This window comes from Neovison vison, chromosome 7 (assembly GCF_020171115.1).
Source record: "Neovison vison isolate M4711 chromosome 7, ASM_NN_V1, whole genome shotgun sequence".
Classification (NCBI taxonomy): Eukaryota; Metazoa; Chordata; class Mammalia; order Carnivora; family Mustelidae; genus Neogale; species Neogale vison.
In genome coordinates, this window is record NC_058097.1 from 48,915,205 (window position 1) to 48,932,541 (window position 17,337).

Consider the following 17,337-nt stretch of genomic DNA (forward strand, 5'->3'; position numbering starts at 1 on the left):
CTTTTCCCAACAACAGCTAGCCCCCTCAAAGTCCTGGAAACCTTGTTTCCAAAATTCATTAGAGACTTATCCTATCCCTAACCCTCTCCCAATTTGAAAGTATATAATGGGCCACTCCTCATGACCCCAGGGCAACTTCTTTCTGCCCAAGCGTCCTGTCCCCATGCTTTAATAAAATCACCTTTTGCACCAAGGACATCTCAAGAATTCTTTCTTGGCCATCAGCTTTAAAATCTCATGTTTTTTCTACATCAGTAGGCAAGTCCAGAGATAAAAGGAGAGGAATCTAATGCACAGAGAAAAGGAGGAAGTGGAGAGGGTTCCTAACTAAATGCTGATCTGTAATCTTTTGAGCTTTTACAAGATAGACAAAAATTATACAATCCTGTAAAACCTCTTAATTCTCTGGAGCACTTTCATCCCTGTGGAGATTGTTGGTTTGGGGCAGCTGTCCTAAATTGTGCTGAAATAAAACCTTCTTTTAGAGATTCTAAAATGTTTATTCATTTTATGTAAACACATAATATAGGATATTTTGTAATAAGACAGATAATGTTTATCATCTGTCAAATTATAGTATATAGAAAACTGTGCTTTCAGTAATATTTAAATATTGAACACCTAAAAGATAGTCACTATTTGTTTTGATAACTAGTTTTTGTACATGAAAAATCAAGAAAATTCTTGTTCAAGCTTCTGATATTTATTTAATGAAGAAGCGTCTAAAGGAAGTAAGTTAGCTGCAAACTTACATATTAAAACTTCACTGGACATTTTATGTTCTACAGGTCCAAATCAAGAATTTTTAAAAAGATACAGAGTAAATCCAGCAAAAGGCAGAAATGAGAATTATACGGAATATAATGAGGTATAGAAAAACACATAAACTACATAAAAGTAATCTTATCAAAATTGATATAATAGGTAGATCTTTTGAAATAGTCATTTTAAGCTGTGCAGACACATGAACAATATAATTACAGTAAATAAGATTATTAATAGATTTTAAAAACCTGTACGAATTACTTCAAACTTTATCTTAACTTGAAAATTGAGAATTATTTCCATAAATATAGATTACTAAAACAGAGTTTAAAAGAATTAGAAATCAGAAAAACAGATGACTTGAAAACTTTGAAATATTCAACAAGCCTGTGATCGCCTTACAGGAGACTTTCCCACTTTTTTGAGGTATTCGCATTTCTCATTCACACTTTTTTCAGTACAGCAGAAAACACGAAAATATGTAGTACTGCTAGTATATCCCTGATATTAAGACATCAAAAAGAGGGGCGCCCGGGTGGCTCAGTGGGTTAAAGCCTCTGCCTTCAGCTCAGGTCATGATCCCAGGGTTGGATTGAGCCCCTATTAATAATTTTAAATAATAATTTAAAATCTATTAATAATCCCAGTGTTGGATTGAGCCCCACATCAGGCTTTCTGCTCAGCAGAGAGCCTGCTTCCCTTCCTCTCTCTCTGCCTGCCTCTCTGCCTACTTGGTTGGGATCTCTGTCAAATAAATAAATAAATACATACATACATACATACAGTGGCTGTATGTGGCTACAAATTCCAATATATTCTGAGGTAGAAGTGGCGATACACAGGGATCGTTTCTCAATTCTTTATTTCTTATCTTAAGAGAAATGCCTCTAACATTCAGCCATTAACATAAAGTTCTGTATTCATTGTAGGTGAGAACTGTGGGTCAGAATAACTTTCCTTCTCGTCCTATGTGCTGAGCATACATTCCTATTTTAAATATAATAGAGCTTGAAATGCTTAAAGTCCTGTCCTGAAGATGTTAGTGTAAGGGAGAAATGTAATCATATCACAGCAAGGTGTGTAACACCACGAAATACTAAAATACAGGCATGCCTGGAGTAAAACCTGTGCAGTATATTGTATATTTTAATGACTCATTTTTGCATCAACCTTCAGAAGTCAAACTGCTTTCTTTTTGATGTCTTTTAAAGATTATTTATTTATTTATAATTATAGGACCCAGAGTTGGTGTCCAGAGAGCTGGAGAATTGGTTGGTGCAGAGAAAACCCCACATATTTGGTCTCAGAAGTGTTGTGTGTGGAACAGCTCACCCTATCATTGATGAATACGAGTGATGTTCTGTACATTGGCAGCTAAAATCTACTTGAAGGGAGGGACCTGGCTTGCTCAGTTGGTAGAACACGCAACTTGATCTTGGGGTCATGATTTCAAGCCCCATGTTAGGCTTAGGGATTACTTTAAAAAACAAATGAACAAACAAATGAACGGGGCATCTGGGTGGCTCAGTGGGTTAAGCCTCTGCCTTCAGCCCAGGTCATGATCTCAGGGTCCTGGGATGGAGCCCCACATCGGGCTCTCTGCTCAGCGGAGCATGAAAAATCTTTAAAAAACAAACAAACAAATATGAGAGGAAGTAGAAATGATGCCAAGGGAATTTTCTGATGGCTTGTTCACTTGCATTCATGACTTTGTCTTTGACATGTGGAACAACCAGAAGATCCCCTAGGAATGGAAGACTTGGTGATCCAAGAACTCTTGAGAGTGCCTGGGTGGCTGGGCCAGTTAAGCATCTGTCTTCAGCTCAGGTCATGATCCTGGGGTCCTGGGTCTCGCATCAGGCTCCCTCCTTAGCAGGGAGCCTGCTTTTCCCTCTGTTTCTGCCCTCCCCACTGCTCATGCTCACTCACTCTCTCTCAAATAAAAATCTTAAAAAAAAAAAAGCTCTTGAAACAGGGTTTATTTTTATTTTCATTTATTTATTTTTTTATTTCACAGAGAGTGAGACAGCACTAGCCCAAGCCACCCAGGGACCCCCAAAACGCAGGTTTTTAACAACAAAAGCAACAAAAACTATAAATTCACTTACCGAATTTTAAGTCCTCTGCACCCATTTGCATCTGGGCGTCTGGAGATTAACAGGTAGGAGCTCCCCCCTCCGCAGCCCCATTCTCCTCTAAGCAGTTCTGAGAAAGAACGTGAGGATGAGGCAAAGAGGAGGGGTGAGAGAGCCCAATTCCCGAAGAGGCTATTTTATAGGGAGGCTGGACTGATAATTCTCTATCAGACCCTGCAAGACCCCAGCTAGACAGAGGAGAAATAATCTCATATATTTACAGCCACCTGAGGTGCAAAACTGGTGCCAAAACACACACTGGGGAAAGGACAGTCCCTTCAGTACATGGTGCTGGGGAAAGCGATCTCCATCCACACACAGAAGTTGAAAGTGGACCTTTATCTCACACCATACATAAAATCAACTAAAAAAAAAGTATCAAAAACTTAAAGTCTAAGACTCAAATCTGTAAAACTCCTAGAAAAAACTGGAAAAGTTTCTTGACATTGGCCTGTGGAATGGTTTTTGAATTTGACACCAAAAGCACAGGGGGGAAAATAAGCTAAAACAGACAGGTGTGACCACAACAAACTACAACGTTTCTGCACAGGGGCGCCTGGCTCAGTCATTTAAGTGTCTGCCTTCAGCTCAGGCCATGATCCCAGGGTCCTTGGATCAAGCCCCATGTCGGGCTCCCTGCTCAGTGGGGAGTCTGCTTCTCCCTCTCCCTATTTGTGCTTTCTCTTTCATGTTCTAATAAATAAAATTTTTCAAAACTTTTATTTTTTAAAGATTGTATTTATTTGACAGAGAGACAGAAAGCACAAGTAGGCAGAGCAGCAGGCAGAGGGAGAAGCAGGCTCTCCACCAAGCAGGGAGCCCAATGCAGGGCTGGATCCCAGGACCTTAGGATCATGACCTGAGCCGAAGGCAGCTGCTTAACCCACTGAGCCACCCAGGTGCCCCTAAAAAATTATTTTTAAAAAAGCTTATGCACAGCAGAAGAATCCACCAAGAGTGAAAATGCTATCTATGGAATGGGAGAAAAGACCTGCAAACTATGTAACTGATAGGGTGTTAATATTCAAAGGATACAACCCACAGAGGGAAACTTCCTCAGCTCACTAAAGAACAGTTACAAAACCTTCCTATACAGCAAACGTGACTATTTCCCCCACAGAGTCTGGGGATAAGGCAATGATATCCTCTGTTACCACTGCTAGTCAACATACTATAGCCCATGAAATTAAGGACAGAAAAGTGAAGGAGGCCAGAAAGGCGTTGTTAACGGTTTACCCATTGACAGAAGGTAATGTATTTGCAGCCCCCCCCCTCCAAACACACACACACAGGACAGGCACAGCCTCATCCCGATAACCTGCGAGGGTTACATTCTATGTAGGGAGTTCGCAAATGTGTCCTAGTTAAGGATCTTGAGATGGGAGATGATCCTGGATTATGTGATAGATGTGATGTGATTAGGAGGGTGTGAGAAGGATGCCAGTGGAGTTGGAGACAGAGAAGCTGTTGCTCTGAATCAGGATGGACAGTACCAAGATGCTACCTTGGAGGCAGTGGGCTACGAGGTAAAGCATATGCGCAGTCTCCAGAACTTGGAAAGTGCAAGGAAACCTACTCCTCGTGGAATACCAAGGTTAACAGTGCTGTGAATCCGCTTAGGATGTCTTATGCTGAGCAGTGTAAGAGAATAAACTATTTTGTTGTAGTGCATTTAGTTTCTGATAATTTCTTACAGCCGCATTAGGAAACTAATGAAGTAGTATATGTAGAAAAGCCCAAGGAACCTACAAATCTCTAAAGCAAGTGAGATTAGTAAATTGTTTAAGTTTGTTTTTGGTTCTAGTAATCTCTACACCCAATATGGGGCTTGAACTCATGACCCAAAGATCGAGCACTGCACGCTCTTCTGACTGAGCCAGCCAGGTGCCCTGGGAGATGAGTAAATTTTGAGGACACAAGATCAACATCTTACAAAATCCATCATGGGGTACCTGGGTGGCTCAGTCGGTTAAGTGTCTGACTTTTGATTTTGGCTCAGGTCACGATCTCAAGGTCGTGAGATTGAGCCCCGTGCTCAGTGCAGAGTGTTGTTGAGATTCTCTCTCTTCCCCTCTTTTTGCACCTCCTGCACTCATTCTCTCTTTAAAAAAATAGATATATTTTTTAAAAATCTACCTTACTTCAAATGCAGTAGCAATTAACACATGGAAACTGAAATAAAAAATACAATATATATGACTGCTTGAAAAGGAAAAAGTACAGACATGTTAATTTAACAAAACACTGATGGGATTTTGATCCCAAAAAACTATAAAAGATCACACAAACAGACATACCGCAGCCATTTATTGGAAGATACAATATAGAAACGATGTCAAATGACTGCAAATTGACACACAGGTTTAACAGGATTTCCATCAAGATATTTTGTAGATACAAACAAGATTATTCTAGAAGTTATAAGGAAAGGCAAAGGAACTACAATAGCTAAAACATCTGAAAAGGAAGAATACAGTGGTCGCAATCACTCCTTCTAGATTTCTAATACAGTGAAACGTAATCAAGCCCACATTATATTTGTGGAGTAAGAGACACACAAATCAATGGAAAAGAAGAGAGGACCCAGAAATGGTCAAATGCAAGTACTTCCAACTGAGCTTGGACAAAGGTACCGAGGAAAGTGAATGAAGAGAGAGTTTTAAAAAAAAAAAAAAAAAAGGGAGAAAAGATCCTGGATCAGTTGATTTCCATACCCCCCCCAAAAAATCTCTGCAAAAACTTCACACCTGTACAAATATTAGCTCAAAAATGATCACAGCTTTAAATGTGAAGTGTAAAAAAATACTTTAAACTAGAAACGATTTAGAAAAGAAACCATAGTATAGTATCTTCAGGCTCTAGATACCTTCGCTGTATCTCTATGTATCCTTTTTTCCATCTAGAGTTTTATCACATTTTGGCTTCAAATTATTCTGTGGTATGTTTTAAGTATTTTTTTTTTTTAAAAATCATTCTGCAGTATGTACTAACTCAGGTTAAATTTAGAGAACTTGAGACTTAGTTATTTTATTCCTCGTAAGAATTCTCTGATGTGGATTCTGTTGTGAAGTCATGGAAGAAATATAAAAATATTCATTACATTTGTAAGACTTCTTCCTATTATGAATTATTTTGTTCTATGACGAACTGGTGAACGCCGAGGACACACTGTTGCTTTAAAGGCCTTTAGATGTTCAGTAAATCTGCAGGTTTCTCTCTGGTATAAATACGGTCAGGACATCAAAGGCATGGATGTTGGACAGAAAGCCTTGAGATTTATTGCACTTGCAAGGGTGCTGTCCAGTATGAGGCCTGTGATGTTCTGTAGTTTCGATCCACAGGCAAAAGCCTTAGCGTGCACATTACCTTAACGTGGCTTCATCAGAGATGGGTATCCCGATGTCTAGGGAGCTGGGAAGCCTGTGTAAGTCCTCTGCCCCATACGCTGCATTTCTATGACTTCTCTTTCGTGTGGACTCTCTAAGGCTAATTCATGCTTGAACTGACCATAAAGGCTTTGTTACTACCTTTGTAACTCTCCAGTATGAATTCTCTGATGACTCACAAGGCTCGAATTTTGACTGAAGACCTTCCCACACACATTACATTTATATGGTTTCTCTCCAGTATGAATCATCTGATGTCTAGTGAGGTTTGAGCGCTGAATAAAAGATCGGCCACACTGGGTACATGTGTACGGTTTCTCGCCAGTATGAATTCTCCGATGACTAGGAAGGCTCGAACTCTGACTAAAGACCTTGCCGCACTCGTTACATTTGTAAGGTTTCTCTCTAGTATGGATTACCTGGTGGTAAGTAAGGCTTGAGTACATACTAAAGGCTCTGCCACACTCGCTACACCGGTAAGGCTTCTCTCCAGAATGAATCCTGCGATGACGTGCGAGGTGTGAGTCGTAACTGAAGACCTTCCCGCATTCGTCACACTTGTAATGTTTCTCCCCTGTGTGGATTATTTGATGTCTCGTGAGATGCGAGCTCTGATTAAAGGCTTTGCCACACTCGGTACATTTGTAAGGCTTTACACCAGTATGGATTACTTGGTGGTTAGTGAGTTGTGAGCTATACGTAAAGGCTTTGCCACACTCATTACATTTGTAAGGTTTCTCTCCAGTATGAATTCTGCGATGGCTTGCAAGGCCTGAACTCTGACTGAAAACCTTACAACATTCGTTGCACTTGTAAGGTTTCTCTCCAGTATGGATTACCTGATGGTTAGTAAGGCTTGAACACTCACTAAAGGCTTTGCCACACTCATTGCAGTGGTAAGGTTTCTCTCCAGTGTGAATTCTGTGATGACGTATAAGGTGTGAATTGCGACTGAAGACCTTGCCACACTCAGTGCATTTGTAAGGTTTCTCTCCGGTGTGAATTCTTCGATGACATGCGAGGTGGGAGTTGTGACTGAAGACCTTCCCACATATATCACATTTATATGGTTTCTCTCCTGGATGGATGATCTGATGTCTAGTAAGGTGTGAACTGGGATTAACTGCTTTGTCATGTTTGTAAGGTTCTTCCCTAATGTGTGCTTTCTGGTCTTGTGTAAGTAATGAAGAATGCAAGATATCATGCCGGTGTTCATTAGAAATGTTGATGTGGACACTAGGAAGAATTCTGGGATGCAGTGAAACTGAAGAACCATTGTTGAGAGAATTCTCAACTTGGTAACATTCAAAAATTTTCCCTTCGGTCTGAAGTATCTGCACTCCAGCCAGATGTGACTGAAAGCTTAGTCCAAACCTGGTTTCAGTTGGCTTATTTCCCGCATCTCTTCTACCATAGTGATCCTTTCCACCAATGAGATTTTTGTTAAGGGTCACAAGCATGGCTTTGTAATTTCTTTCACTGTCTCTCCACTGATACTCAAAGTCATGAATATTTTTCTGGATTGCTCTAAAGGCATAATCTTCGGTGTCACAGCTTTTATATCTTTCCAATTTTACTCTCTGCGATAGTTCCTCTGTATTACTGCTCTCTTTGGGTGGTAATTCCTTGATCATACATTTGGGAGAGATGGCTACAAGATATAAAGAACCATAGGTTTCCCATTAATTCTAGAAAAACTTCATACTCAAATTACACCAAAAGTACTACATATTTTGATCAGTTATGAAGAGGAACCATGATCTTCAATTTTTTAGGAACACAAAAGGAATAGAATTCTTTAAGATAAAAAGGTACTTATATGTAATTCAAATTACTTTTAGAGAAGCCTACTTTAAATAATCAATGGCAAAAAGAAAAAAGAAAAAGAAAAATCAGTATGCAAACTTATGTTAGCCCTGACAGAAGGGGTATCATGGCCCCCAATCACATACCACTTCACAGAAAATATATAGCTGTTTCCTATCTGAAGAGATAAAAATACCATACATACTTACTGCATATTTATTGGGTATTAATGCTAAAGTACAATATGATATACTCTAATGCTAAATGATCCAGAAGAAACTTATCTGATGAGCAATCTAGTCAATAGCAATTTTCAATTAGAAAACCAGAGCAGCACTGGGAAAATGAGGAAGAATTTAATCAAAGTTATAAAAATATTTTTCTGAATAATACTGGTTATAAAATTATATTCATTGGGAATGGCCATTTTGCAATACTGACCAATCAGTTACACTGCATTATATATTTGGAAAAATAAATCACGACAATTGACAATTCATAAAACATTCTAGTAACCTACAATGAAATCAGGACAGAAATAATAACCACAATTACACAAAATTATAGTTTGTGGAATTCTTAACAACTGTCTCTCAAAAAAAAAAAAAGCAAGGGCTTCTATTCTGGAACTAGCACATAATACGAGAACGGGAATTTGTGTTAAGACCACTCTCTTTTGAAGTCTCAAGTCAGAGAAATACTTAACATTATAAAGAATAATAATTGGGGCGCCTGGTTGGCTCAGTTGTTAAGTGTCTGCCTTCAGCTCAGGTCATGATCCCAAGGTCCTGGGAGCCCCGAGTGCCGCTGACTGCTCAGCAGGAAGCCTGCTTCTCTCTCTCCCACTCCCCCTCTGCTTGTGTTTCCTCTCTCGCCTGTATCTCACTCTGTCAAATAAATAAACAAAATCTTAGAAAAGAATAATAATTGGGGAAAGAAGTCAGAAATCACAATTACGACTTTTTTAAAGTAATCTCTGTACCCAATGTGGGGCTCGAACTCATGACTCGGAGATCAAAAGTCAAAGGCTCCACCAACTGAGCCAGCCAGGCACCCCATAAATCACAACTGTGATTTTATAGAACAGCCAAGCAGCAGAGCAATTCCCTATCTACACAATGTTCTTTAATTTTCTAGGTCCTCAGCCACAAAGTATATGTAAGAAAGAGCTTGTGCATGAAAACCTTCTTAACTAAGGCCAGATCAAATACTGTCTGAACAAAATTGCAGAATGAAATCCTACAAAATGTAAAGCAGGCTGCGTGGTCTGAAAGTCTGTGTCCACCCCAGTATGATGCTGTCGGAGGAGGGGGGTCTCAGGCAGGTCTAAAGGTGGCGTACCAGCAATGGGATTAGAGATGCCAGAAGATGTCTGAGTACTTACTGCCTCTCACTCTTGCCCTCACGCAAAAACACAGCAAGAATACTGTGTTCTAAACCAGAGAGAGCGCGTGCCATCAGGAACTGAACAATCAGCACTAAGATTTTAGACTTGCCAGCCTCCAGCACTGCGAGAAGTAAATTTCTGTCACTTAAGCCACCTGGTTTATGGTACGTGGGATGGCAGCCTGAGCCAAGACATAAGCAAAAGGCCAACTGGTTAAAACTGTGATGGAAGGTTGCTGTATCTTACTAAGCAAAAGAATTTCTGAGACTTTACTATGAAACATGTAATATTCTAAATCTTCTAATGGTGCTGACATGGTTAAAAGCCTTGAAATAAGCAGCGCCTGGGTGGCTCAATCAGTTAAATGTCTGTCTTCAGCTCAGGTCATGATCCTGGGGTCCTAGGATTGAGCCCCACATCTTTGTGAAGCTCCCTGTGGGGAGACTGCTTTTCCCTCTCCCTTTGCCCCTCCCACCACTCGTGTGCATGCACTCTCTCTCAAATAAATAAATAAAATCTTTTAAAAAAAAAAAAAAAGGGCACCTGGGTGGCTCAGTGGGTTAAAGCCTCGGCCTTTGGCTCAAGTCATCATCCCAGGGTCCTGGGATCAAGTCCCACATTGGGCTCTCTGCTCAGAAGGGAGTCTGCTTCTCCCTCTCTCTCTTTCTGCCTGCCCCTCTGCCTACCTGTGACCTCTGTCAAATAATAATAATAATTTAAAAAAAAACCTTAAAGAAAAAAAAAAGCTTTTAAGTATACTATCATTATTATTATTTTTTTAAAGCAGGCTCCATGCCCAACGTGCAGCCCATTGCAGGGCTTGAACTCATCACCTTGAGATCAATGCCTGTGCCAAAATCAAGAGTTAGATGCTTAACTGACTGAGCCACCCAGGAGTCCCCAGATTTTCACTGTTATTTAAATAGTGCCAGTAGGCACATGGGGTTTGTGTTTCTAACCCCTATTTATAGAGAAAGTAAGTTAGAGCAACATGATTGACCTGGGCCTGTGGGTTCAGACAATGGATTCTTATGCACGACTGCCTACACGTCACAGCCAAGATCAGGAGCTCCGAGATAAGTACTTCAGTGGAGACCCCAGAGCTGTGTTGTGTTGCCGACAGTATTACTCAGCCATGCTGAGTGCCTCACCACCCCCTGCACTTATGGACTGCCATAGTGTCCGGGAACAGTGATACAGTGGATAAACCAGGACCGCTCCTTACAGTCAGCAGTGCAGCTGGTGAGGGGCTCCTGTGGGAATGAGGCTGTTCAAGAGTACAAAATTAATATGCTAGTAAGCGACAGTGCAGTACATCCCAGTCAAGGTACCGTGTAAGGAAAGGCCAGAAGGAAGGTCAGCAGTGGACGGCACAAGGGGAAGAGCACATGGGACAAGGGACTGAACTTGCCAATCTGTGGGAAGATAAGTGTACTAGGGCAGTTAGAATTTCCACCTCAGAATAAAAGAAGGAAATGATGAGGCAAATAGCATTACGCTGTCCCATTCTTAACTCTAGGAATTATGGTATGGATGTCGGGCAAGAACGGAAGACATTTAACATGGGGGGAGGTGACGACAGTGGAAGAAACCATGTTTAGACACAGGGAGGCTGGGTGGCTGCTGAGGGCGAGGCCGAGGGGAAATGGTGAAACACCGGTAAAAAGGGACAGAGTTTCAGCTACGTAGTAAATAAGGTCTGAGGAACTAATGCACAACATGGCGACTACAGTTGATAATATTGTGTAATTGGAAACTGCTCAGAGAATAGAGCTTAGGTGTACTTACCAAAGGAGCAAAGAAAGAAAGAAAACAAGTGAGGTAATAGATCTTAATTAACTTGACTATGGAAATCCTTCCATGATTTATGTGTATTTCAAATCATCGTGGGGTACACGTTAAACGTAATTTTGTCAGTAAAGCCGAAAAACGGATTCAAAAATTCATCCGCCCACTGCCTTCTCTGAGTTAGAGCACAGTTTCTATGAATATCTCACTGTCTTCTGAGAACTAGGGAATCAAGAGCACAGGGGTAGAAAAATGGAACTGGATATTTTGTTTTTCCTAAGGCTTTATGCACACTTGAGCTCTGGCACCATGCCTGATGAAGTGCGCAGATCATCGGAAGAAAGTGTAAATGGAAAGTCCAGAAGCCCCATTCATTTCTGAGTCAACAGGGCTTCGATCTCAGCCAAGCAGGGCAGGGGCTCCCAGGAGGCAAACAAGGGAAAATACAAAGATACCCAAGGGCAGACCCCAACTTCTGGAGGGACGTTTTCCTCACCCAGGGAGACCAGGTTCCGGTAGTTCTCCACCATCACATCCCTGTACAAGGCCCTCTGGGCAGGGTCCAGGCACTCCCACTCCTCCCGAGAGAATTCGATGGCCACATCCCTGAAGGTCAACCATCCCTGAAAAGAGAACACAAACATCTCACCAAGGAGCTGTGGGGAGAGTTCTTACCTTCACATAAAATGAAAAGAGGAGAGATGCGTAGGGAGGGATTCAGATGAAGTGGGTGTTCTTTTTTTTTTTTTCCCCAATTTATTTATTTTCAGAAAAACAGTATTCATTATTTTTTCACCACACCCAGTGCTCCTTGCAAGCTGTGCCCTCTATAATACCCACCACCTGGTACACCAACCCCCCACCCCCCCGCCATGAAGTGGGTGTTCTTACAGGTCCACGGAAGGTACTTCTCAACAAGTTCTATGTCCCTTATTTTGGCCTAATATATTTTCCATAAGAGGTTAGGATGGCCTCTTGGGATGGCTTTTTTTTTTCATTTCTGTGGACAATAGAAGAAATATAAAAATAGGAAATCAGGGGTGCCTGGCTGGTTCAGCTGGAGGAGCATGTGAGTCTTAATCCTGGGGTTGTGAGTTTGAGCCCCACGCTGGATGTTGAGATTAATAAGAAAAAATAAACAAACTTTAAAAAAACAGACAATCAATACAGGGCTACCCACAATAAGTGTTATTTAGGCTATGGACATTAGGGAGGGTGTGTGCTAGGGTGAGTGCTGTGAAGTGTGTACGCCTGATGATTCACAGCCCTATACCCCTGGGGCAGATAATACATTATATGTTAATAAAAAAAAAAAGAAGTGTTATATATTGTGTTTTAGACACTCAGTGATACTCAATACCCAGATGGGCTAGAGCACAAGTGGACAATATCCACAATGACTTTGGAGAAAGACCAGAATCTAAAAACTAGGATCATGATAGCAACAGCAAAGAACAGAAGCTCTTGAATGCTTCCCGTGTGGCAGGCATTGTGCTAAATGCTTTACATGCACAAACTGTAACAACATCACTCACTGAAGAAAGATCTGTTCCCACCTTCCTGAGGAGACACCCGTGTCACGCACATTCCCCGAAACCCGCCCAAGGTCAAATGCTAAGAAATGGCAGAATAAGCTCCTGAATCCAGATGTTTAGGCTTTGGAAATGAACCTAAACAAGTAAACATATCACCAGACAGCATCAAGAGTAGACTGAGAGAGGGCTCCCTGACACAATCTGAAACAAGTTCAAGGCCAACAACGTGGAGATGCATAAAAGGTCATTATACATGCACACGTCACTCTTTTTATACTGTTTAACTTGTGTTAGACTAGGAAAAATGTACAGTTGTGGAAAATGCTTAAGATTTCACTTCAACAATTAATGACTTATTTATGAAATAATGATAATGTCTTTTCAAAAACTAGGGACTTGCGCGTCTACACATGCACACACACATATATACACGCTCAAATGTACTGAAATAAGGAGTCAGCTCTCCAGGACACAAAGGGGTCCCCTCACAGGCTCCACGTCACTGGGGCACAAGGGGATGGAATCTGAGTGGAGGGAGACGGACTGAGGGAAAGGGAGTGTGCACAGACACAACTCAGCTGGACACTTCAGGGTCAGAGAAGGTGAGAGTCCTTCAAGGGCGCAGCAGGAATGAGAGACAGAAGGTCATTCCAGAATATGACTGTACCTGACAGCCAGCCATTCCTGACTCCTTCCTTTCCTCTTCCTCCTCGTCCACGTTGCTGATTCCTCAGACAAGACTGGCCTTGAGAATTCAATCCTAGGGGTCAAGAAGCTGCAGTTGAATGCTTAGAATCAATCGACGTCCTTCCTGTACCACAACATCAAATACGAAGCCCTCTCCGGGTGGAAAAGACAGTCCTCTGCTGCCCACTGCCACAGGAGGGGGCACAGGGACAGTGACTTCCTCCAGACACCAACCAGCGAGTGTCCCCACCCCTTTCTTCAGAACTGGCTCCTGCCCAGGTGAAGCCCCCCACAACACACGGCAGCAGTGGGGAACTGGGTTGGACCCGACACTCCCCTCCAGGTCACAGACCCGCCCTGATCACACCCCACACAGAGCACGCACCCCCCCTCCCCCGGGGTCAGGTGCTGCTGTCAGCCTCCCAAGATGGAGGACCCAGAGCCTTGGTGATGCTGGATCCACACCGGAAGCACGTGGGGCACTTTAAGTGGTACTGAGGCTGAGTCCTATCCTCCCCTCCAACCACTGCAGGGGGCATCTCTGGGAGGGACACCGGAGCTGTATCTGCAAAATGCCCAGCACACCTCCCACCTTCTGGCTCTGCTCGCCCGTGGGCACTGCTGTCGCCAGCGCCCAGATCTGGAAGGGGCAGGAGCTAGAAGGAACATGCAGGCCATGACTTCAACTCTTTTAAAAAAGATTTATTTATTTATTTTAGAGAGAGAGTGAGCTCATAGGATGGGGGATGCAGAGGGAGAAAGAGACTCCTGAGCAGACTCCCCACTAAACCCAGAGCCTGACTTGGGGCCCCAACCTACAACACGGAGATCATGACTTGAGATACCAAGAGAGTTTGATGTTTAACCCACTGGGCACCCATTCGCCCCTGCCACAATTCCAATTCTTTTAAACTCTCCCCTTACTGCCTGTGAAGTGGCTTCCCCTTTGTTACTGGAGGCCCCCCACCCGCCCATCAAGAGCTCCTCCCAGAAAAAGGGGGGGGCCTCTCCACATTTTGTTTTCCATGATCTCCCTGGAGATTTCCTTCTTACTCTAAATTTCTCAATCTTCTTTTCTCCCACAGCTGCTACTTTGCCATCTGTTTGTGGTCCTCCCTCATTTTCCTTTGTTCATTTTTCTATAATTCTCACAGTGGGTCTTGTGAAAATAAATAAGGAAACCTCATTTAAAACGGAGTAGGCAGGAGCTCTCAGGCAAGTACCACTCCCTGCAGCCTACTTTACCAGCAGGAAAAGGGGAGATAAGAGCTATTTTTAACACGGGAGGGTATTCTTTTTTAAAAAAGATTTTATTTATACATTTGACAGACAGAGATCACAAGTAGGAAGAGAGGCAGGCAGAGAGAGAGAGAGGAGGAGGAAGCAGGCTCCCTGCAGAGCAGAGAGCCCAAAGTGGGGCTCGATCCCAGGACACTGGGATCATGACCTGAACCAAAGGCAGAGGCTTTAACCCACTGAGCCACCCAGGCGCCCCAGGTAGGGTATTTTTTTATGAGAATTTCATCTCCTGCTTGTAAGAAAAAAAAAAGGAAGCTCCCTCCTGCCCCAACAATAAATGCACTAACCACCACGTGCTACCACTGAAAAACCGCCACCACCTCCAACTCTTGTTCTTCTCCAATGAAGTTTTCTTTAAAGCAACCCTCCCCAATCTCCTAAAAATGAAAGCTGACCTTCCTTTCCTTTCCCGACTAGCCTATGCACGCCATGCACGTCCCAAACCGCAATTCCTCTGCTTCTTCCCGAATCATCTCGTTTTGCTAGTAAGGGGATGGGACATGTGCTTGGAAGGTGGACAGCCCCTCCGCTCCTCCGCGTTCCTCTCACCCAGGAGGGGGTTGGGATAAGAGGCTCACCTCCCACAAGAGCACATTATCCGGGGCGGGGTGCTCTGTCTCAAGACAGGACCTTTTTAGTCACTTCCCAACACAGAGTGAGGAGAGGCGAGGACTGACGGGCGGAGACCCGGGGAGCGGAAGAGCCCGCGGAGAGGGACGCGAGATGAGGGGCAGTGCGAGCGTCTCCCGGGAGGGCCGAGTTCTCCGAACCTCCCGGCCCAGATGAGAACCGGCCTCTCCTGAGGGGCGGCCGGCGCTGCCCCCTAGGGGCCGAGAACTGCGCGCACCAACCTCACGGATTTCAAACCCAAAAGGAAGCCCCCGGCCTCCAAAGGAGCGTCTGAATTTCGGGGGGGGGGGGGGCTGAAGGGGTGGTGCAGGGATTTTAGCGGCCCCCACACCCCGGGGGTAGACCAGGGGTACTGCGAGGCGCAGGTTTAAACAATAAAGACGAAACTCACACTCCACAGACTGGCCTCGGCTCCACGAAACCCGCTTCCGGGTCTGCAGACCTCTGCGCGCGCGCAGAGGGAAGAGGCGGGGCCTGGGCGGGGCGCAGAGCAAAGCCAGGCCTGCGTAGGGACCGCGCGGGGCGGAAGGAGGGGCCTCAAGGGCTAGCGGTAACCATAGAGACGAGGCGTTGGCTGGGGACAGGCCAGGATGCGCGGAGCCCACGCGGGGTCAGGACCTGGGAGTAGCTCCCAGGTGTTTAGGGTTTAGTGATACTTGAGTACTGTTTCTTCGCCAGGACAGCAGCATTGCTTTTTGTTTCAAGTTAATGTTTCAGTTTTAAGGTAAAAGCTGAGAGTTTTGTGGACGCCACTTCTGTTGGAGAGTAAGATGTTACCCTCTTCACAGCTGAAAACGGTTCAAGTCAAAATCCGCAAGTCCCGCCGGAGAAGCTGAAACAGCTCCGAGATCTGGGAGCTGGGACCTCGGAGCGAGGTAGATGTGGGCGGTGGGCGAATTCTGGAACACTGTTGCAACTTAACCAAAAACTGGAATAGGCCTAGGCAGTGCGTACTAGAACGTGAAACTCAAATTCTGCCTGGGCAGAATGTGCAATCTCATTAGGGCACCCAGAACATCATTTCCTTTTCTACTCTCCATTCAATTCTAAGTCGGTGACTCAACCCTGTGGTGTTCCGGAGACTTTCCCAGGGACAAGACCTGAGGTGTGGGACTTGGAAAATTAAGGCATGTGATAATTTATTGCTTTTTAAAAAGCATTAACTTTTAAAAAAGATTAAATTGCATCGCTGTTTTTATACTTCTATCATTCCACACTTGAGATGAATTATACTCAAATGCATTTGAGATAAACGCTGTTGGCATCACAATATGGTTAAGTCGTAATTTCTAAATATAATTTCAAATTCACTTTACAGTCACACTGAAGATAATTAGAAACCATGTTTTTTATTTAAAAATTTTACTGGGGAGCCTGGCTGTACTAGCCAGCCATTGGTCTCCTTGCTCAGTGGGGAGCCTACTTCTAGAGAGAGAACACATGCTTGTGTTCCCTCTCTTGCTATCTCTCTTAAAAAAAAAAAAAAAGAGATAAGTGAAAATTTGCTCTTTTGGTTATAACCTATGGGTAGAGAATTCTGCCAAGCACAATGTCTCCAACTCCGGGGACGTGCTGGTCACTCCGCATGTTAAAAAAAAAAAAAAAAATGACTGAGCACAAATGAGCAAGCTATCAGTAAATCCCTCCCACTAACCCCACCACTCCTTCGCTTTTTTTTCTTCTGTGTATATTGAGCTATTGTCACATGAAGAGCATTTTAACGATCAGTCATAAGGAAACAGAAGACACACAGGGAACCTGCCCGCAGAAAGGGAAAGCCCTGCATCTAAATCCTCCTGAGGAAAATGGTTATCTAAAACCCAATTCCCAGGGTATTACAAGAATTAACTCACAAACGGTATGTGAAGTTCCCAGCACAGTTCCTGACATGTGAGCACATCGTGGGTGTCAAAAAACAA

General features: G+C 43.4%; 2 protein-coding genes across 2 annotated transcripts in view; one reads left to right on the forward strand and one right to left on the reverse strand.

Moving 5' to 3' along the window:
* Window positions 1–17,337, forward strand: part of LOC122911695 (zinc finger protein 677-like) — a 96,172-nt gene that overhangs the window by 56,658 nt on the left and 22,177 nt on the right.
* On the reverse strand, window positions 5,191–15,874 carry LOC122911713 (zinc finger protein 665-like). The gene is made up of 4 exons (XM_044256692.1): window positions 15,810–15,874; window positions 13,470–13,562; window positions 11,764–11,890; window positions 5,191–7,937 (listed from the first exon to the last, which is right to left on the reverse strand). The coding sequence occupies exons 2-4, from the start codon at window positions 13,482–13,484 to the stop codon at window positions 6,424–6,426; spliced, it is 1,656 nt and encodes a 551-aa protein (XP_044112627.1). The 5' UTR covers window positions 13,485–13,562; window positions 15,810–15,874; the 3' UTR covers window positions 5,191–6,423.

What these genes read in the sequence shown, in the direction of transcription:
- LOC122911713 (XM_044256692.1), bottom strand. An exon ending in CCGGAACCTGGTCTCCCTGG is followed by an intron (nt 7,938 to 11,763) that starts GTGAGGAAAACG and finishes TATATCTTGTAG; the next exon opens with CCATCTCTCCCAAATGTATG.